General features: G+C 42.3%; 2 protein-coding genes across 3 annotated transcripts; one reads left to right on the forward strand and one right to left on the reverse strand.

Moving 5' to 3' along the window:
* Positions 1-9,338: 9,338 nt before the first annotated feature.
* On the forward strand, positions 9,339-13,615 carry badb (BCL2 associated agonist of cell death b). 2 transcript variants are annotated; one of them, XM_080486879.1, is made up of 4 exons: positions 9,339-9,518; positions 10,097-10,234; positions 11,292-11,512; positions 11,607-13,615. In XM_080486879.1, exons 2-4 carry the CDS (start codon positions 10,105-10,107, stop codon positions 11,745-11,747), a joined length of 492 nt encoding a protein of 163 aa, XP_080343005.1. In that variant the 5' UTR covers positions 9,339-9,518; positions 10,097-10,104; the 3' UTR covers positions 11,748-13,615. The 2 variants fall into 2 exon arrangements, with proteins under 2 accessions (XP_080343005.1, XP_080343006.1); XM_080486880.1 differs by lacking the exon at positions 9,339-9,518 and adding an exon at positions 9,625-9,827.
* Positions 13,489-17,399, reverse strand: LOC308124074 (putative oxidoreductase YtbE). The gene is made up of 6 exons (XM_080486878.1): positions 17,243-17,399; positions 16,053-16,343; positions 15,630-15,775; positions 15,228-15,367; positions 14,963-15,121; positions 13,489-14,874 (listed from the first exon to the last, which is right to left on the reverse strand). The coding sequence occupies exons 2-6, from the start codon at positions 16,292-16,294 to the stop codon at positions 14,695-14,697; spliced, it is 867 nt and encodes a 288-aa protein (XP_080343004.1). The 5' UTR covers positions 16,295-16,343; positions 17,243-17,399; the 3' UTR covers positions 13,489-14,694.
* Positions 17,400-22,281: the final 4,882 nt, after the last annotated feature.

The raw sequence follows: 22,281 nt of genomic DNA on the forward strand, positions 1-22,281 counted from the left end.
AAAATGTGTTATTACTGGTAAAAAACAAAATTCATAAAAAAATTTAAAAATGACCTTGTTCCTGATGAAAACATACAGTATTCTGATTTTTCTTTAAAAAAAATAAATCAGAAGGCTAAGGTAAATATTGATGCTGAAAGTGTACAAAAGAGTGCTTCTGAAAACAAACTGGGATTAAATGTAACTAAATTAAGCGTAATAGAGGCCAAACTCCTTGGCATCCATTTGAAATTCTACTCATGCACTGGAGAAGACAGCTCAAATATTGGACATGATTACACAGCAGTCTACTAATACAGCCATGCTGTCTTATCTCAGGCCTTATAAAGCGTTGTTGGCGGCTGATTGTGCATGAACAGCATCAAACTCATTGTGTCAGACCACCGAAGCAATTGTAAATCATGCTGGGTACGGTCCATAGGGGAGCCGTGAAACTGAACTCGATGATGACGAGGAGGACTGCGAGCAAATGAGCCTTGATAATTTGAAAGTATGAAAAGATGAGCCCCACTACATCAACCCCCTCTCGTGTCTGCTGAAATATGCCGCGTCATACATACTCGCCTGCTTGTACACACACACACACACACACACACACACACACACACACACACACACGGTGACGGTCATGCCATGACACACAAAACAGTGTGAATGGGTCACACATGCTCTCCCACACACACACACACACTGGCTAATTCACTCCTGTCCACTCAAGATTACGATACAGCGAACAGCCATGCAAGTGCTTCAAGGCATCTGTCACTGTGGCTGTTTGCTGTGTCATCGTTCACTATAAAAGGTGAATTTCTGAGTGAATATGTGGCTTCTGCTCATATGTGTATATGCAACAAGACCCTCTCATGTACTGCAGCTTCTGTTGTATTCTGTTCTAATCACGGCTGTCTCCACCTGCTGAAACACACACACACACATTTGACACAAGGCAAACAGGCATGTCGTAAAGCTGCAGCACGCAGTCAAACATGCGATGAGCTACGGACCACCTAAATCAGGCAGCCGCGGTATTGATCTGTGTTGAAACGGAGCTGCTGATTAATCAGGAAGCAGGAATTAGTCAGATCCATAGCACGCACGCACGCACACACACACACACACGCACACACGCAGAACCCCTGCATGTCTCCTCCTGCCACAATTCATTGTGATTTGTCTTTTTGTGTCTACATTAGCTGAGGACGCATTGCACCGCCATCGGAAAGTGCTTCCTTATCATCAGTCATCTTCATCACATAAACGATGGAGATTTTTCTCCCTTAAATGAATCTGAGTTTCTTCTAAACCACTGCCGTTTGTTCCTGTTGCGTAATCGCGCTCTTAAAAATCAAAACTGAGAAGTTACTGCAAGTGAAACAAAGTCATGGGGGAGCGTTACACTTCAAGAAGGAGACAGTCTGGCTGCAGAAACATAATGCGGAACAGAGACATGTAACTTTTTCAGCTCCACCCTGGACAAAAATACAATTCGAGCCAAATTACACATGACTACAAATAAACCAAACTCCTGCACATGCTTACTTATAGACCAGAGGGTTGTAAGCAGTGGCTCAATGTCGCTTGAGGTCATGAATCTTTGTCCTAGTATGTTTTGTACTGATTTACCCGAGAAAAACATTTGTAATCCCTCTACAGGTAGTTACAGACATGAATGTGCATCTGGACGTTCAGGCTACAGAATGACGTCGAGTGTAAAAATTGTGTCGAGTTAAATATGAAATCATCAACTGTGCCACCCTGTTAGTGGGCAGCTGGACCACAGGTGATTGTAAAAAAAGATGTTTTTTCTTTATTCAGATATAATGTATTGTTATTACAGCAATGGAAAAAAAAACCAACAACATAGAAATATGATTTTAAGTACACACCTTGAAGTACAATATTGATAGCATATGTGAATACTTTTTTCCAGAGACACGTCCATGAGTTTTTCCTTTAAATGTTCTTTTTTTTTTTGTTTTGTTTTTGTTTCTCAGTTGTCTGAAATAGGAACGCCAGACAAACCCTTGTTTGAAATTCACAGCACTTAAGCTTCCTCACAGTGAAAAAAAACTTAGATCGTTTTAAATTCCCTACCAGAATAAGAATTAAGAAAAACTTTCTGATAATATATCATGATGAATCTTGATAATGAAGACACAATTAGAGCTTAACTGGAAGTTGACAAAACACAAATGTTATAACTGAATATTGTAATGTGATTGTTATGAAGACAAATAAGCTCCACGACAAAATCACAAGTGTAACAGGTCCAATAGTTGCAGGGCTTTATATAAAAACATATCTGACATTTTCTTAGTAAAATCTTGTAGTGGGCTTCCTCCAGTCATTTCTTTTTTCTAGAATGGTTAAACAACAGCTATTATCTGAAAAGCAAGCGGTTTTCGAGCTAATTTCACTAGTTGATGCAGAAGAGCTGGCCGCTCTGCTTTACTCATTTCAAAAATACTTTTATTGGATGTGATATTGGCCATTTTCATTATCAACTATTGTTTGAGAGGAGGGTGGTGGGGTTGTATCCTACTTATCCCACCCCTATCAAATATCAAAAGAAGAAATAAACCTGTTATAGTTGGGATACTTTCAGTATGTTCAAGGTATTACCACAGAATCAGGATCCTTTTATTCTAATGCGTTGGATTGTCTGGTGTAGTTTAGTTTTTAGTGCAGCTATTCTGTTTCAGATTCTTGAAAAAGTGTAAAATATGCATGTGATGCAAAATTTCTGCTTGATGCACACTTTTACATTATTATATACGAGCACATTTATATTGAAAAATAACATAAATGTATTATTCGGAACTTTCCGGGATGGATATCCTCTGAGAAATTTTGAACCTTCGCATGCATGTGTGCATGAACCTGCACTTTTCTAAAATAGTGTCTCATACACACTATACATCTGCACAGTTCAATCTAACCTGCGGTGATGCAAGGAAAATGATCTCAAGGTGCAATTCATCACTCTGTCTCCTCTGTTTCTTCTCCCCCCCCAAGCAATACTGACCTTTCGCTATGATTCATATCACCACACAAACACACGCACCTACACTCACATGTATACACAAGTAGCCTACATATTTACCTGTTGTACAACATCAGAATCCGAGTTATGTTGAATATCTGACATGCATCCATCTGTGAAGTTTGAACAAAATCCAGTAGTCTTGGAGAAACAGACTGAGGAATACGTTGGTTTAATGGCAAATGAGTCCCTATTCATTTCTCCGTAATGACGGCCATCTATCACAGGCTTTATTTTATTATTTTAGTGCACGTTTGTATTGTTATGCTAATGTTACAGTAACTCATCTCATTTCTGTTCCGCTGACTGGGACCCGCCGGAGCCAGCAGTCAGAGTAACTTCTCATTAGCATTCAATGCTTTGTATGTGTAATTGTGCTGCAGCCTCCAGACACCTCAGCAGAACTTTGCCGACTCAGACTGAACTAAAGAGTAAAATAAAGAAAAATGGGGTTCACAGACTGAGAGTGAGAAGTGTAAATACTAGTGGATTGAATACACTCACAGCTCTTTCTAAATTAAAAGTCCACATTTGGAATTGCCTCCTTAAGGAAAAAGTCTTACTTACCTCGCAATTTAAACCCGTTCCTCTTTCCAGTCAGGGTCTCCAGACTGTGTTGCCACCTGACTGTGTTCAATAAGCAGCTTGTTTCTATCAAACGGCATCAATTAAACAGTGGCAATGATGCCATCAGCAAGCAAGGTCCTGAACTAGTTCAGTGAGCAACCCAGATTCAAGAGCGAATGAAATGATCGGGGTGAAAGGAAAAGAGAAGGGAGGCAGAAGTGAAACTACAAGAAAAGGACGCAGAGAGGGAGAAAGAGAGATGGGGGGGGTGAGGGAAGTGAGAAAATGACAAACAGCGATGATAAATGGGAGGAGAAAGCGGGGAGAAATCAACACAGGGAGGCGAGACACAGTGGAGGTAGAAGGGAGACGAAAGGGTGAAGAGGAAAATGTTGGGTGAGTTGGTGGAACGAAGAGGAAAAATATCAGGCAGGGAGGAAGATGGATTTACTAATGCGAATGCCTTGTTCTTTCATCCGCGCTGAAAACGCGGCCTGTTTTGGTCCATGTTCTGCCTTTCCATCCAATTCCCTGCCTCTCATCACTGTCAAAACAAACCAAATGTAATCTTTAAGGAGGATGGATTACCCGCTGCCCGTGTTAGAGACGGAGAGGGGAAACAGAGGCATTGTGCACAGTAACTGAAATGTCAGTGGCTTGTTAATTGTAATGGGAAAAATTGACTTCATTTAGTATATGGCAAAATCTGGCATTAACAGGCTAACACCACAACAAGGTTTCATCCACTGGAATCAGAAGGTAAGATTTATGGGGGCCATCTAGTGGCCATCGTAATTATGACAGCGGCAATGTAATGAAGCAGGAGATTGAATATAAAGCTGGGATTAATTGATATCTGATGTAGGATTATAGATTATGTCTTGTTAATGAGCAGACATAATCTCGGAGATATTATGACAAAGATAGAGTGATGTAAAAATAGAGTATTTCCTTTTGAGTTAACATGTTTAAATAATGTAGCTATCAAACCAAATGTATATGTTTTGCTAAATGAAATCCAGCAGTTTGGCGGACTCTAAGAAAATAGTACATGTCAGATGTTTATGTACTACTTTTCCACAGAGGCTGATTGTTTCAGTGTTATATTCAGTATTTAGTATTATATAAGTGTATGTTAACTCTTTCCAATCTTTCCTGTTGCGTCAAATCGAGCCTTTGCGTCTGTTTCTGTGGAAAATCCACAATTATTCTTATTCTATACATCATGATGACAGACATGCAAGCACACGCCTCAAAGATCGCATATGGAGGACATTCTGTTTCAGACCAGCCTATATACGCATCTGCCATCGCTCTCTTAACCCACCCATACCACGGCAACCACATGAAGACAACTCCTTGATAAAGGGTGATATTAAATAGTTTAAAAAAATAAAATAAAAAGCTGCTATGACAGGATAAAGGAGGGAGGGAGAGAGAGTATCCAGGAAAGGCAAACCAAAGGTTACCGTAATCATAGTGCCTTGTCAACCAAGCAGATTTTGGGAATTCTGCTCGGTTACATTCTTGCTGAGGACTTTTTAGAAATGGTAAGTTGATTGTGCTTATACAGCACTTCAACAGCTCCAATGCACTTTACATGATCAGTCATATTCATTCACTCTCTCACACATGATCGAGGAGCCAGTTGAGGTGTCTTGGGCATCAGATTGTCAGCGTCTGGATTGTAAGACGACCTGCTCTACCAACTGAGCCACAGCAGATGAAAAAACATTCAATCTGGCTCTTACCAGAGAAACTTCAGCTACCACAAACTCTGAAGCTGATGTACTGTTTTGTTTCTTCAAAAACACTGAACCGTAAAAAGGGAAGTTGTTGGTGCAGATTATGCTGTGGTTTCTCGACAGTCAACGAAATGTGTTAATAGTATTGATTTTAAGAGGGAGGGTGGATTATTTATTACTTGACAAAGTCAAGGTGGTTACACTTTTGTGTTTTATACTAAACAACGTCAAACAACTTGGATTCCACACCAGTATACAGATCTAAGAGTTGGTATGGTTATTCCAATCCACACAGACCAAAGAGAGAAAACATCAGCTGCAGATTAGACCATTTGGTCTGGAAAAACAAAGTTTCCTCCATCCGGTATGTTTGAGACAAAAGTTCAAGAGCCGAGTCTATTATTTTCTTTTCTTTCTATTGGAACAGTACCCGCTGGAGAAAAATCAGCCGACTTAAGATTTAGAAAAGCTCAGCTGTAATACCGGCAGGTTACACAAGGGTGGGGTGGATCAAATTAGAAAGCTGCTATATGTCAGCCCTATGATCACTGGGTGTCTTAGTTATACTGCGAGGGAGCGGTCTGCATATAATGAGCATGTACCCAGAGCAGTGATGAAAGAGCTGTCGTGGAAAGAGCAGGCTCGAGGAGAGAATTCACTCTGATGTAGGTTATGTTCGTCCCGTCTGTGCTCCAGTCTCTTTCCACATGTGCCATTATTATACTCTGTTGAATTCATTGCTATTCTTCAGCTCTCCTGTTTCTTCACTTCTCTCCCGCTCTCAGACACTACTTAAATCTGTTTGCCTCCAGTTTTGATCCTTTATCATCTAATAGTTTGTCAGTGTCTTATGTGCCTCCCTGTGTCTGGTTCCCACTTGGATGTGCAGAATTGATCTTTTTCAGAAAATAAAAAGTCTACTTTTTCCATTGCCATCTTTCTTTCTTTTATGAAATCGTTCAAAAACCTGCAGCGTCATCAGCTCCAACATGTAGTTCACCCTGAACTACACGTACACTCCTGGCTCTGCAGCGAGGGCAAACATATGAAAGAACAGTGGGTGCAGCTGCGGTAGCAGCAGACAGGCACAGACCTGACATGAGATTGAAAGAAACATTTCAGGAGCTGCTCACAAACACTGCTGCATTTGCTTTGAAAAAGCCACACACACACACACATGGGGATACTCATACACACTGAGTGGTGGTTTGGAGACAGTGTGGGAGTGCATACGCCTCCATTTCCCAAAATAACCACCAGATGAGGAGCACAGAGGCAGGGCGAGGTTGGTACAGAGAGATATAAATGGATGCTAATTGTATGGCTCCTTCAGATTACACTCAAACACAGCAGACTTATACATAAACACACACTCTTTGTCAGTGCTTGTTCATTCTGCCCATGCAGAAAGTGTGACGGATCGTGCTCACCTCCACATAACTTCCATGGATGGTATAACAACTGAGCACACCACACGGATTAACATGAATAAAATTGTGTGGTTCTCAAATGTCACCCAAATCCAACCAAAACTCCCTTGAATTATTTTTTTTTCCACATAATCCCTCCAGAAATAGAATATAAAAGAAGCCCAGAGGAATAATAGCCATTTTCCCAAGCTGCTCAATCCCAGAGTATGGAAAGCTGACTTTAGATGATTGTCTCAGCTTAGAAAGTCACATTTGCAATAATTGGATGCACCCGACCAGAAGAAGCTGCATCACATCAGTTCGAATCCAGTCACACTTCCCACAACACAGTTATTCCTCCAATTCAAGTGTCACTGACTTTGCTAAACCATTGTGTTTCAAGAGCCTCTTAATGCACACGAGGAGGGAGAGAAGGATGACGCAGGGCTGGAGGAAAGGAATCAAAGCAGAGCTAAATATAAATGGTAGATAATTACAGGTTTGATATTCCTGTTGATGAGAAGGAAGTGCGAGAGCCGATCAGAAGTGTATGCACACAACCATGCAGCTACAGGTTTTCTAACCAAGAAGGGGTCCGTGCTCTTTCCTCCAAGCAACACACTGACAAAGACATTTCTACACAACAGGAATTTTTGGAAGTGAGAAATTATGTATTCCCCTCCCATTGACCCGGCTTTGATTGTGCAATTTTCCTGGGTATCTACAACCTGACATCATGAAAGATTTTCCATGTGTTGCAAGTAATATTATGTCAGCACTCAACTGCAGTTCTGAATAAACTGCTGGTTGGTTTTTGATCATCTGTTCTCTTTTTTCCTTTTTTTTGCAAATCACAGCAACCTTTGATAGCAGAAGCTTGAAGCAATGTGTGAGCAAAGAGAGGAAGCGCTGAAGTCACCACAGCTCAGTGTGTGATGCAATCGCCCCACCTGCTGGTCAGACTACGAATGACAGCAATTTTTGACAGCAACCCAGTGAGATAGACAGAGTCCAGTCAGTGGGGGGTACAAGGGCGGGGGGGGGGGGGGGGGGGGGGGGGGACTTTCACTGGGAGGTGAGAGGCTTTGAGGAGGAGGAGGGCGTGAGAGAGGGCAGAGTGGTCCTCCCAGGCAGTTATCCATGACTTCTTAGCATTACAATGGACAGTCCTGGTTGGGTAGATAGCGTCCGCATAGAAGTTCACATGACCGGTCACACATTCTGTGAGGCTGTTGATGTCCTCACCATGGGGCTCACGGAGTGCCGGCCAGTCTGTCACCTCAAAGCACCCCTGCAGTGTCTCCAGAGACCCTTCTGGCCATTTCCTTACAGTTGGAGATGTTGGTGTTTCCCCCTTCACCAGAGGCACATAGCAGGTTGTGTAGGTGGACCAAGTGTATGCCTCCTGAATGTTAGCTCCTCTCTGGGCCTTCAGATTAGGGGTCACCCATAGTTTGTTGTTAGAGAAGAACGGTACCTTCTTGGTAGGCACGATGTTCCCTATGCAGAAGTTGAGGTAGTCCATGACACAACTGGTGAGTCCATCTTTGTCCTCGCCATGAGGCTGACTGGGGACATCCCAGGCTGTGGTTTGAAAACAGTCTCAGAGCCTCCTCGACTTCTTCAGTCCATCTCCTTACATACCTGGTGGTGGGGGGGTTGTTTTCTCACCATTGGTATGTAAATGGACCGAAGGTGAACCAAGTTGTGGTCAGAGTTACCGAGTCGGGGGATGGGTGATGAGGGGTTATGAGGGGTGATGATCCCCCCCCATTGCGGTCCACTCTCGTGAGTAATTATCTAATTATTGAGTATTTATCTCAGAGAAGTTAAACATTTCTTCTTGTAGTTCTCAAATATTTTTTGAGGTGAGTACAAAAAAGCAGGGACTAATTCCAAATGTTATAATAAACAACTATATCTTGCTGAAAAACAGAGCAACTTAAAGAATGTTATCTTCTATACCAGTGGAGTGTCAAAATCATTTTAGTTCATGGGCCACAAACAGCCCAAATTCATCTTGGCAGTGGCACAGATATAAACTTTTAGTTGTTGCTGCACCAAGTATAAATTGAAAAACTTTTGTAAAACTTTACAATGCTACAGTTTCAACATATATCCAATTTTAAGGATATTATTGACTGCAAAATATAGTGAAATGCTTTCATGTCAACATCTCTTATAGCTCAGTTTAGAGTGAAAAAACTGTTAAAAAAGTCAATGGCTTACAATTTCCTGGGTGCTTTTAGGCCCCTGTTTTAACATTATATCAGTTGGAAGCTTTGGCAACATAAGGTTAAGGAAGGACAATGTCTCCAGTCGATCACAGGGAAAATAGAAATGGTTATTTACTAACATATAACTCGTGTTTACGCTGTGGGAGGAGAATCCGTGAACAGGGAAAACATGCAAACAAAGCACAGAACGTCCCGGCCCTTTGAGATGAATGCCCTCCTTGTGTCGATCAAGAAGTTGTACCTGTCCACGCAGAAAACCTCTGCGCGCGCGTGCTGTACGTTACGGTAAAAAAAAAAACGGAGACAAACAAAAAGCCCCGCCCGGCCCAGTCCTAGCTCGCAACAGTGACGTCAGCGCGCCGCGGCGGAGCGGCGACGCTCTGCGATTGGGCGAGCGCGAGGCTAAAGTGGATTGTACAGTGAAAAGAGGAGAAGAACAACAACAGCAGCCGCGGCCCGCATGAGGCTAACAACGCACACTCTCGCACTTTTCGGCCGCACACTGTAAAGACCTCGGGTAAGTTAACTTGTCTTGCCCCGTTTCGATTTGGACGCGGGTCGCTTTTCGCTGAAATTGTCCGCCAGCGGCTTCCGCCCTGTGGGAAGTTTCTTTTGTCCTCTTCAGTCAACAACAAACAAAACAGGCGAGTCGGCGAGGTTGACCGGGTACAGCCGCGGGTTTCTTCCGCCTCGCCGGCACCGTGACAACACGCGGTTAATACCCCAGCAAAAGTGTGTGTGTTCGCGTGCGTGCTGCCAAAAACAAGGCGCTTATCTGTGAAATACCTTTGGACCGGCCAGCATCAGGGGGCCGAGAGGCTGCTGGGTGTGTTACACGGGTGGCCGGATCACACTCACAATGGACGATGCCATTTTACGACTCTTGATAAACTTCCTGATGTGTTGCATGTTAATTAAAATGGCAGTAACGCTGCGGCATCCTCACTTTCTGCACCTTAAAGTTGCTCAACTGATATATTACTGATTTAGAATATCATGTCTGTGATCAGGCTTGTTGTTTGCTGTGCATGCAATCACCGAGGCATGCACTATCGTTTTCAGGTTTAAAGTTGCATATTTCTCTTATCTTTGCAGATGTCAAGATGACTACAAAGTTCACAATTTCAGACAGCGAGTCCGAGCCAGAAGAGGAGGAAAGAAACCAAACATTAGAAGAAGAGGAGCATGTCCGTCAGCGTCACAACCTCACCTTACCTGACCTCAGACCAGGAGGTGAGACAACACAGTAACCGTGCACATCTGTTTGATATGCTCTGCTGTATCTACTCACTTTCATTCAAACTGCTGCCACATTTTACACTGATGTCACTGTCTCCATTCTTAATGGTGTGATTCCTACAGTTCTTTTTTATTATTATTATTATTCAAGGTGTGGCGATTTTGTGTCAGCTTATTGTGACATCGTGGACTTTTCTTCTTTTTTTTTTTTTTTTACATAATTGGGAAAATCAAAACAGAGCTTAGCTGAGTCCACTTCCTCCTTTTTGAGGCTGAACTTTGCCGACATGTGTTCCTTTCTCATTTAGGCCCTGTATTCAAGGGGAAATGGCAAACGTTTGTTTTGCGTGCTTGTTTCCACGAAAATGGAACTATTACTACTATACTAAAACTCCTCTGCTGCACATGTGCGCTTCGGTCGTAGTAAATAGTTCTGAGCATGACCAAGAGAGATTCATTCTTAACAATGAATGCGGTGTGTGCTGTCCACCCTTGAATTTAACTGCTTCTCCAATAAAGTCTACATACAGTCTACTACTCCCATCATCTGGATCACATGTGGAGTGACGTTATTCTTCTTAAAACCAAGCCATGCTGAGTGAGCCAAAACACTGAAGAAAGACCGTTCAAAGGAGTTTCGGTGTTTACAGCGTACCGTTCTCATTGTGCATTTGTTGTTGCTTTTATATCGTAAAAGCGGCACCTACTGGTGTCTCAACATGAAAACCACATTGTTTACGTCAATTTCAAAACACGAAACCTTTCTGAAAGATGTCCTGTGCACAGGGCCTCTGTCTGTCATGCTAAAATGAAATTGCCATTTAAGTAATTCGGGTTATTTTTTGCATTTAAAATGGATTTATTCAGTGATGTAACAGGGGTGCATTTGTATACGTCCTGTAGTTTTCATTTAGATCATTTACGACCAACAAAAATAACGTCTCTACATTGTTTATTTAACGCAACATTTCATGATGCTCCCTGTTGATCTATACCTGCGCCTGCTTAACACATTGCCAAGCCCTACTTACCTTTTCCTTTCCTGGTGTAGCAATTGGTCGAATCAGGCTGAACTCGGAGTCCATCGCTTCCACCGTCTCCAGAGACGAGGAGCTGCAGGCCAGGGGGGAAGAGGAGGCCGGCACACCCACAGAGGGGGCTCCGTTCAGGGGGCGGTCCAAATCGGCTCCCCCGGCCCTATGGGCCGCCAAGAAGTACGGCCAGAAGCTTCGAAGGATGAGTGATGAATTCGACAGTTTGCTGGACAAAGGGGTGAGAATGAATTCATGATGAAAGAGACTATGATGGTATTTCTTTGTACGAGCGTCTCGTTTTAAACTCCTTGCTGTTTTTCTTTGCGGCGCAGGAGATGAAGAAGTTGAGGAACCCAGCCCCAGCCAGACAGATTCACCACTCCAGAAGCTGGTGGAGCTACCTCTTCAGTCACCAGGAGACCGAGGGAGAGAACAACCACCATGAAAACCACAGCCATGACCGCACCGAGTAGCGAGGGACGCTATGTGTGAGCGACGGAGGAATGAAATGAGACGAGAGCAACGAGGACGCCGAGGGAACAATTAAGATCGGAACAATGTAACCTGTGATGGAAGGAGAACAGTCCAAACACGAAGACATGCTGAAGACCGAAACATGTCATTTTTATACGTCATTGGTAACTACATTTGAGTAAATTTTAATTGTATTTGTATTGATTGTGATGTAACCACTATTGTTTGGGCAGCACATTGTGCTATGGTAAAAGTTGGTCAGGCATGAGGATGGACTGTTGAAATACTGAGTGGCGAGGTGAGACGTAATTTCTATAAAAAAAAACTGATTTGTGTAGTCCTGTACTGTAGAGGAGAGCAGTCCGTTTAGGTTCTCGACATTTCGTTGTCTCTCACATCGACACTATGCAACATGCTGTAGATGGGGAGATGAATGAACTGAAATCAACACACCTGACAATCCAAGGCCGCCTTGAGCGCTGTTAGAATCTCCTTCCTTGGCATCAGCAACGTCTTTGCGTTAACTGGGGCTCGTTCGGCTCCAAGTGTTTGTGCCTCACGAGCTCGTGAAGATCAGTGTGTGCCAAAAACAATCAACGCTGGCAGTGCCCGCGCAGTTTTAAAGAACACAAATAGGGAGGGCTTTTCAAAGCAGTCGACTTCAATCCGTCATCCGGCTTCCCGTTCTGCTACGACTGGTACCACTTCGAACTACTGAACTCGACTACCAGTAACTGCTTTATTTCTCAAATATAAAGAACAATCTTGTAAAAGGACAATCTCTGATGCTCCACAAATAATATCTTTTTGTAAAACTTCAGGGTTAGATTATAGCTGATGACATCAAACATACCTATAAAAGCACAAACCAATATAAATCTATCTTTATAAAGCCTTGGATGAGCGGAAAAAAAAAAAATCTTTGAATTTTATGTGTAAATATGTGGATATTATATCAGATGGCACAGCCTGGGCGTGTTAAACAGGCGGTTCAGCCGGATTTCTATATAGCAGGTTTCCATGCTGTTTCATTGGCCTGGCAAGCGGAGCAATAGGCAGTGTACAATCCATGGCTGTTGATACTAATGTTTGTGTACATCAAAGACGTGGGATAAATAATCTGTTCAAGGAGCCAGCACATTAGCCTTTGGTCTCAATTACTACATTTAGATCTGGGGAATCCAGTCACATTTAAACACACCAGTGAGACTTTTTAAAGACAAATCAGTTTCTTGTGTCGGATTTGTTTTGTGTTTTTTGCTTTGCATTGGGATGTGACTAACATGAGATCTTAAGTGTGCCCAGCTTTTGACTGTAGAAGCTCTGATCTGATGCTACATTTGCTATTCTTGGAGATTACGTGGCACATACCATACACTATATGACCGTTATGGAAGTTTGCATTAGTACAATCGGCACTTCTATTCAGCTTGGCGAACACGATGAGGCGAACTGTGACTTGTCTTATCAGTATGTGGTTTTTGAAAATGGTAAAAGGTTTGTTCTACTTGTGTCTTATTCTCTTCCGCTCGACCGGTAGGGTCGAACTGTGAAGTGCTCAGATGTGCAGGCTAAGGCAGCTGCATTTGTATTGTCTTTTTACAAAAATTTTGGCTTTTTTTTTTTTTTTTTATCTTTTAAACTTTTTCACAACTTGATTTTAAAGCAAGAGTCCCAGAAATGTTCATTGGTGCTTCAAAACCCTGATTGTGCTTCAACAGACTGACTTAACTAGTTTCTGTCAAACAAAGAGTGACTTTGTTTTATTATATCATATTTCTTACAAAAACAGTTGCAACATGAGGCAAAAAAAAAAAAAAAAAGCAGTAGTTCTTTTTTGGTGCATTTTAACAAGTCGCTCCTAAAAGTGTACTGCAACACAAGCAGTACAGTTGAACCAGCTGGCAGAGGATGTATGCATGGTGCCGAGTCCAACGCCAGATATTAATGCTTTACTCCTAAAAAAAAAAAAAAAAGACTTCATCTAATTTTGAGCACAGTATCGCGATGAACTGCCTTGATCGTGCTGTACCCTGTGACGTGGAGCCACCTGTCCGTATATCCAGTTACCGCCTTAAAACTTAACTGCTCGCCGTGTCTCACGTTTTTTGCTCCGTGGGGAAAAAAAGCACAATAGACTACGTGGAGTAGCGCTTCCTCTCACGACTGTGAGGAAAAGGTTCAAGTGACTTGTGTAGATTTTAAAAGGGTCATGTGATGGTTGGGACTTTTGACATTTTGTGGCGGCGAACAACCACCCCGGAGGAACAACCTCTCCGGGCGCCTGGAATTCTGCTGCCAATTCTTTTAGCATTACTTGAATCCGGAGTGGAGGGAGAGAAAAAAAATCGCATTTTAATACTTCCACTTTGAGTTTTTAATGACTTTTGTAAATGTATTTTCTCTACAGCTGTGAAACCTCTGGTATAGGCTGTCCTGAATAAAACAAATTAAGAGTGGTTTTAAAGAGATTGTCTTGATTTTGACTCTGCAAAATACAATCAGGAGGCTATGAAAGATTTAAAAATGTTGTTTGAAAAAAAAAAAAATCAGTGAACAGTAGAAAGCAAAGATAATACAGGATATGGTAGTAATCCTAATACAGCAGCAGATGAACTGACTTATAAAGAGAAAATAGTCAGCAGGCTCTTAAGTGAAAGGCTTTGGTGTACAATGGCATGAGAAATATGTAGCAAAACTTGGTTTAAGTCCTTACGCCTCCATTATGTAAATATTATGAACAGTTTGTACAATGCCCCAATGTAATTGACACGTCAGAAGGGACAGTGCACATTAATGAATAAGCAAGACTTTTAGTCAAAGATAATTTCCATCTTCAGTCCCTTGGGAGGCCAATGCCAGCAATAGGACTTGAGACAGGACTTTTAAAAGCAAAGTTCTTTTTGTGTCCTGTGGTTTTCCATAACTGTCAGTGCTGAACAGGTTTCATGCCACCTCTGAAGGATCCCAGCAATATCTCTGCCCGCAGTCTGAAGCCGACAGCCTGTCCATGTCAGTCTCGCTCAGAGTGAAGTCGAAAACTTGGGCGTTCTCCTGTATCCTGTCGGCGCTTGAAGACTTGGGGAGGGTCGGGACACCCTGTTGCACCGTCCAGCGCAGCAGGACCTGGAGGGGGGAAGGGAAACACCCTCACGCTTGGGAATTGTTTTACACTTTATCAAACAAAAGATCAGCATTCTGTGTGGTTTTTCACCTGTGCAGGTGTGCGTTTGCAGGTCTTTGCAACCTCCATGACCGCGGGATCCGTGAGCAGTTCTCCTCTGCCAAGCGAAGAGTAAGACTGGAAGCACACTCCATACTCGCCACAGACCCGTCTCAGCTCTGCCTGGCACAGCCGTGGGTGAAACTCCACCTGGAGACGAAAAGCACCCACAAATGCATGTGCAACACCGCTGATTAGAAACGGTCTTTATCTGAAGGGATCTTTTTTTTGTTGTCGTTGTTGTTTTGCCTCGTACCTGAAGGACTGCAGGGGGGATTTTGCAGCTCTGCATTAGCTCTTTCATGTGTGCTGGTGTATAGTTGGACACGCCGATGGCCTTGAGCTTGTCCTGACTGTGGAGCTCCTCCAGTGTGGCCCAACTCAGAGCTCGATTGCCTGGAATCAAACATTAATTAGGTATTGAATTTTCAAGGTTACTTAAGAACTGCAACGGTGGAGAGTAGAAATGTGAAACGACGGCTCAAATCTTTTATCTCCTGATCAGCAGAGGATTAATTCATCAATAATTCAAAAGTCTTGGCAAAATGAAAAGTGTTTCTGTGATTATGCTACATTCTTTTTCTAAAACAATCAAACCTTTAGGTCTTGCAGACAGTTCTGTTTCTGATTGAACACGCAGACGTAATGTGAGGTCTACCTGGGTTGCGCTGGTCCGAAACTGCAAGACTCTGTGTGCCAGGCCAGTGGATCAGGTACAGGTCGATGTAACCCAAGTCCAGCTGAGACAGGCTGTGAAGAGCTCCCTCCATAGCCCTCTCACCCTGATCCTTAGGGCCGAGCTTACTGCATCAAGAAGGAAAGACTTAACAGACTACTAAAAGAACTATATGACCTTGAAATCACTAAAAGGCAGCGTCAGCATCCGTGAGTGGAGTCAAAAGCCCAAAACAAACACATTTCCTCAGTCAGTAGAGATCTGAATTGTGGACTTTTACTGATGCACTAGAAAACATTACAAAATAACACTTTTAACTACATAATCAATGTTGCAGCTGGAGTCATGAGGTCATGCATATTTGCAATAGTCTAACTACATAACAAGTGGAAGCTTGTCCCTCACCTGGTTATAAAAACATCCTCTCTGGTCAAGCCATACTTGGGCAGCAGCTCCCGCAAAGCTCGACCCAAGTCAGCTTCGTTTCGGTAGACAGCTGCGCTATCGAAGGCCCGGTAACCAGCAGCCAGGGCAGCGTCCACTGCACAATGCACTACTTCAGAGCCTTGCAGCTTGTACATCCCCAAACCCAGGAGGGGCATCTGAACCCCTGTGTTGAGGGCAACAGACGGGCTGGAGGAGGACATCTGGACAATTCTGTCCACTGTGTTAGTTGATTGGATTGTCTCGTCTGCCCTAACATGTCAAGGAAGGAAAAAAGGTTTAGTGAGCATCATGTTTTTCTATCGGGACGATGCACAATGGGGAATGCAGGTGGTGCTCAATTCTGCACATATTCCTTTACATCCATCTTCTATGGCACTTATCTGATTTATGGTTGGATAAGTGACTGTGCTGTCCACCAAATTAAGAAGTTTAACAGTTGCATTCGGTACATAATAGACTTACTGTCAACAGTCATCACGGAGAATATGTTCTAATCTATTCCGTGAAAAAGACATTGAGATCATGTATTCAACCATAACTGAGCACACCTTGAGAACCCCTGAATCACAATCATCCACAAAAAAAAGTTTCATTTTCAGACATCAGGAGTGAAATACCTCATGCAAATTAGTGATGTGATATAAACTGGTCTTTGGCGTGATACTATTGAAATACACAGTTCTATATTAGTGCAGCAATGCAGTATTATTAAATAAATGTTCCCATATTATGTCATTGAAATCGAGTAATCTCTCTCTCTCTCTCTCTCTCTCTCTCTCTCTCTCTCTCTCTCTCTCTCTCTCTCTCTCTCTCTCTCTCTCTCTCTCTCTCTCTCTCTCTCTCTCTCTCTCTCTCTCTCTCTCTCTCTCTCTCTCTCTCTCTCTCTCTCTCTCTCTCTCTCTCTCTCACACACACACACACAGTCTTGCAATGCAATGCTACACAGCAATGTCAGTCAAACACTGATAAGCAAAAGCATTCAAATGTGGGAACACCATGTAAAGAACACGCGTTGTGACGTAATTTACAACTCTGGTTCGGGTACAAACACTGAGGACGTGACGCTGACGTAAATCAACGTCAAAATTACAAGTTCTGAGTGGCGCACTAAATGTAAACGTTTTTTCGTGGTAAATATTTCCCCCCACCTTTAAGGTCGTTTAACGTGAGTTCTTTCGATGGAGATGTGTGTAGGAAAACTCCCAACGTGAGGGAATAAATGACACAAACAAGCTCAGCTAACTTTTAGCAGCCTCCGCCGGTTCCTGCGGCGCGTGGTCAGCTGACAGTCATGTGAGCGTCTGGGCGGGTTTTCTTTCCTGCCGTCACCATAGTGACACCTGCTTCCACAGAGCTGATTGGACGAGGATCCGACGAATCACAGAGAGCAAAAAGCTAGAACGGCAGGACTTTTGCGGGTCCAGCGAATCGGGAGGCAGCACTTGATTTGAGTGACAGACTCATTTTTAACTGTTGAAGATCTGTTGTGGGGCAAGATTTGGAATGAAGCGGGACAAGACATAGACGAGGCTGCTTACTTGTTGTAGGCTTTACGGTAATTTAAAGCGCTTAAGCAGGAAGGTATTTTAAATTGATCTGAATAGCAATGGATTAACTACTTTATCTATATATTTAAATTGGAATAGCCAGCGAGCCAACTAGTTAGCTGACACAATAATGGGAAAGACTAACAACATAAACAAATAAGTCTTGTTTTCATTTTGGTTTTCCAATTTGTGCTCAAGGCCATGACTTCATCAATAATTCAATAAAATTGAAATTTTTGTGTTTCTCAAACCATTGCAGGTCAACCATGCCACTGCAGCCCTTTGTCTTCCCTTTCCCAGAAACCCGACTTCTTAATGCGGATGGGATCATCTTCAAGTTCAAGATCAGACCAGGCAACACCTTCAGGCAAGGCAGACATTGTTATCCACTGTTACATTATGTATACTGCCTCCCATGGTTTGGTCAAAGCATAAAAAGATGGTTTCCAGTCCTCAAGGCATATAGCCAAGTAGTGAGGGCAAATGTTATTGGTACCAGACAAATCCCAAGCTTTACTGAGCTAGAAATTATACTTTGTGGGGTACATCATCTTCCATATTAGTAATGTGCAAAACAAGCGATTATCCTGAGATATATCAAAAGTAGCTGAAGGAAATCACCTTGAGAACAAAGTCTACACAGAGTCTGTGGTAGGGGCATGAAAAAAATAGTTTTTTGACATTGTTTACCTGTATTTCTTCAATTTAAAACAGCCTGCACTACAGCTTTAGCTGGCATAGACGCCAGAGAAACACTACCGATTGCACCATTAGCGTTCTATGCATGACATCCCCTTCTCTCCCGATTCTCTATTTTAAAGCTCTTTAAAATATTCTCCAACCTTAAAATCAGCTGGGGAGACGGCTGAGCCTCGGGCAAGTGAGGAGCCATTGATACTGTTTTAGTCTTTTAAATCCTATTTAAAATCACCTCCCACGACGGCCACTGTTACGTGCCCCGATGTGAGTTCCCTAAGTTTGTCAACGTTTCTTTTCATCTCTGGAGGAAGAGGATCTAAGGCTCCACAGGATTTGTCGTCGTGGAGAGAGGGGTAACATTTTAGAATAAAACTGAGCAGTAAGAAAAACGTCCTTGTGAGTAAAGATACTCTTTTTATCTAAATAGTTTATGTTTGGCACTTGGAACTCGGCAGGATTGTGAGGTTAGCATCCTTTATCAGAAATCAGAATCAACCACAATTGACATACATGCCGGTACTTAAATTGCAGTGTATTTTAATCAGATCTAATTACTCTCATATTGGTAATGTGTGTCGTGTATTATAGGATATTTTATATATTTTATCAGGTGTGTCGATTTCAAGCGTGACGAAGGCTTCCATGAGGAATTTGAGGTAAATGTGCACCTGCCCACCTACTCACTTACGTGTCAACATTTGTTGTTTTAATCACGGTTGTTCGGTTTGTTCGTCTTCATAGTGATGTTAATCTGCAAACTCTTTTCGTTCCAGGAAATTGTCCGAACCGTTCTTGGCAACTTGAACAATCTCATACCCTTCTTCTCCACCCACTACACTGTATATCCATGTATCCTTTACATTACGTTGTTCATCTGTCACTCTGACTCTAAACGCAGAGACAATGTTGTTTACTATCATCATCACCTTTGCAACAAGTAAATAACATCATTGCAAATATTTTTGAATCCAGTTTCTCCTACACCTTGTCTTGGTGTTGCTAAGGTGTTTTCCCATCACAATGATGACAAATATCTGAATACTGAGCCAACTAGGAGGTAGAGATGGTCAGAAATATTCTATAGCTGCTTGTCAGAACAAACTGAGGTCTGTTTTCTTGAAGCGGCCCCACCTTTTTTAACAGTCGGTTAAGTCCAAACTTTATTCATCTATTTGTCGATACTATACAAATTTTTTATTTGTAAAAGAAATTGAAAAAATGTGTATCATTGTCCATCCACTTCACATTTATGCAGCAGGTTGTGTTGATCCATCGCATAAAATCCCAAATAAATACATGAACATTTTTGGTGGCAATGTGGAAAAAATATGGAAAATTTCAATAATGTTCCGTCCACCATTAGTAATTTTAATGCTGCTGGAAAACTGAACATCTTTACTAGAGGCCACATTGATCTGTCTGCTCGTGATCTGGATTCATCTGTATTTTCTGAGCTGGAGTCATCAGATAAGAAGCCATGGAAGAGTTTCACTGAACCTGCTCTCACGTGGCAGCGAGTCTATCCTCACGTTCTTGTCCTCTACCTGGAGAAAAACTTGGACAATGGTAAAAAATGGAGCCAGAAGTAGCTGAACACCTGAAAGGACTGCGTGCCCTCAAGCCATTCAAACACAAAGCCCCAGTGGACTGTGATGTAATGTTAAACTTAATGAGCTTTAACCCAAGAAAACCTAAGCTGTGTTTTTTTACCCAAGGCCGTCTCTTTTTCTACGTATCAAGAAAATACGACTAGATCAGTGGTGGAACAAGAGAAAGGATCCGATTATAAAAAGCCAGATTCAACTTAATAGAATTCTCTCCTTCTAATTGGCTGAGTTAAATGCTTATTTTCAAGCTGTGATACGAGTTCCGCTTTGGTGTTAAACAGATGCTGTGAATTTTGCTTCAAAAAAAGTCATAACCATAAGACACTGCACCAGCATGCTGTCATCTCACACAGATCTATTTGTTTTATTTCAGGGATTCAAATGGAGAAGGTAATATTTTATTAAAATCAAATATTGCATGATTATTGTCTCGTGTTCAAGCTTCACAGTCGTCTTGTCTGATTAGTTATGTCTACTAACATCACCTCCCACACACTGCACATTTAGAGTAATACATGTGCACAGTGTAATGCACATAATTTGAATTAATATTTTAGTACATTCAGCCAGATTACAAATGCTCAGTTTGAAGTTGTGTTGTTTGACGTACACGCCTCATACGATTTTATATAGCTTTACCTTACAGTACAGTGCAATAATCAAAAACGACTAAACAAAGCTCCTGAAATGACTGTAGTGTGTTTTAAGGTCCCTGTACCTCGGCTTGTACCTTGTTCACTTGCGCTGAAGCCAAAGCGTCGTAGGACAGAGTCGCCACTAGAGGACGCCATAATAAAGGAGTTGGCTGAAGACATGGAGGTCAGAAGAATGCCGTCTCTGACCGGGTGAGTTTCTTTCCCATCTTTATTAACCATCTATGGTTGCATTTGCTCTCATACAAGATTGAATGACAGTATTTTCCTTGAGGCTCAGAGCTGGACAATGTAGAAATGGTTTCATGCTCACTGTAAATATCGACACTAAGCGAAGAGGTCTCGGAGAATTAAAACGACTAGATCACTAAAACCTTCAGACCACCAGCAAGTTTAAACAGGGACCTTTCTCGCTGTGAGGCACCAGTGCCAGTTCTGATATCACTGAATTGTCAATTATCTGTTAAATAGGTATTTTCCAAAAATGTAGTCGCCTGTCACCATTCAATAACAGTCTTCATTAAAGTAGTTAATGATTATTGATAATTGTTTCCAATGAGTGTGTGATTCATATTGTGAGGACCACTTTACTTCACACACACACGCTCTAATGGGTCATACAGTCATAAAACAGAAAACAGGCGAAGGGACGCCACTTCAATCCCTCCGTCAGTCAAATCATTGAGGCAAAAATGATGTTGAATGAACTTATATACACACACACACACACACACACACCATTACAACTGTGTTTAACTCTAACCTTATCCTTAATCTAATCATCCCTAAAACTTCATATTGCAAGTCACTGTGTCACTAACTTCAACAACTCTCTTTTGTTAATAGTAATTAAACACACGTTTCTAAACAACATCTTGTGTTTCAACTCACACGTGTTATCGGATCTCGGCTCTTGAGATACACACACTCCGATACACGGCCTGTGTAAACATCCTGCCAACAGCAGACCCTCCAGCATCAGGAAGTCAAATCTCATTGAGCTTTTCTAATCGAATTATATCCACCACAGTCACCATCACAGGATGTTCTTACTGAGGTGCTCCACAATAAGAGATTAAAAAAAAAAAAAGAAGATATTCAAGTTCAGACAACAAGTAGCACAACTAAAGCACAATTGTTGTGTGAAGTACTTAAATACCGCAACACATATAGTCAGTCCTTGAAGAGTTCCTCGACACACGGGTCCATCAGTGATGGTGTTTGTGTCTACACGAGAGCCTCGGGCGACAGGTGCTGTGCTTTTCTGTTAAACCAGCTGGAAAAATGGGAGCAGACAACTCAGAGAACAAGTGTGAACGTAGAACAACAACAAAAAAAAATAAAAAATGACAGCTGTTATTTCTTCTCGGCCATCATTCTGCTCTGGTGTCCTTAACTATTTTCATGTCAGAAGAGAGCATCAGACACTGATTTGATGACTGAAGGTCTTCAGAGTTCATGCACTGTGAGGAACGAGCCCGATGCATCGGAAACAATTGTGGAAATTCATTCGGAAATGTGCTCGTTGTCAGTTAACAAAGGCAACGGTTGTGTCTGATCTCCAGCGAGGTGGTTGCTGGAAATAAACACGCAGAGGAAGAGGTCAAGGACGATCCGGCACACATGGCCAAGGTACCTCTCCTCAGCTGTCATTTCTGTTTGAGCTATTGCTGCGAACATT

This window comes from Lipophrys pholis (genome assembly GCF_963383615.2).
Source record: "Lipophrys pholis genome assembly, chromosome: 18".
NCBI lineage: Eukaryota > Metazoa > Chordata > Actinopteri > Blenniiformes > Blenniidae > Lipophrys > Lipophrys pholis.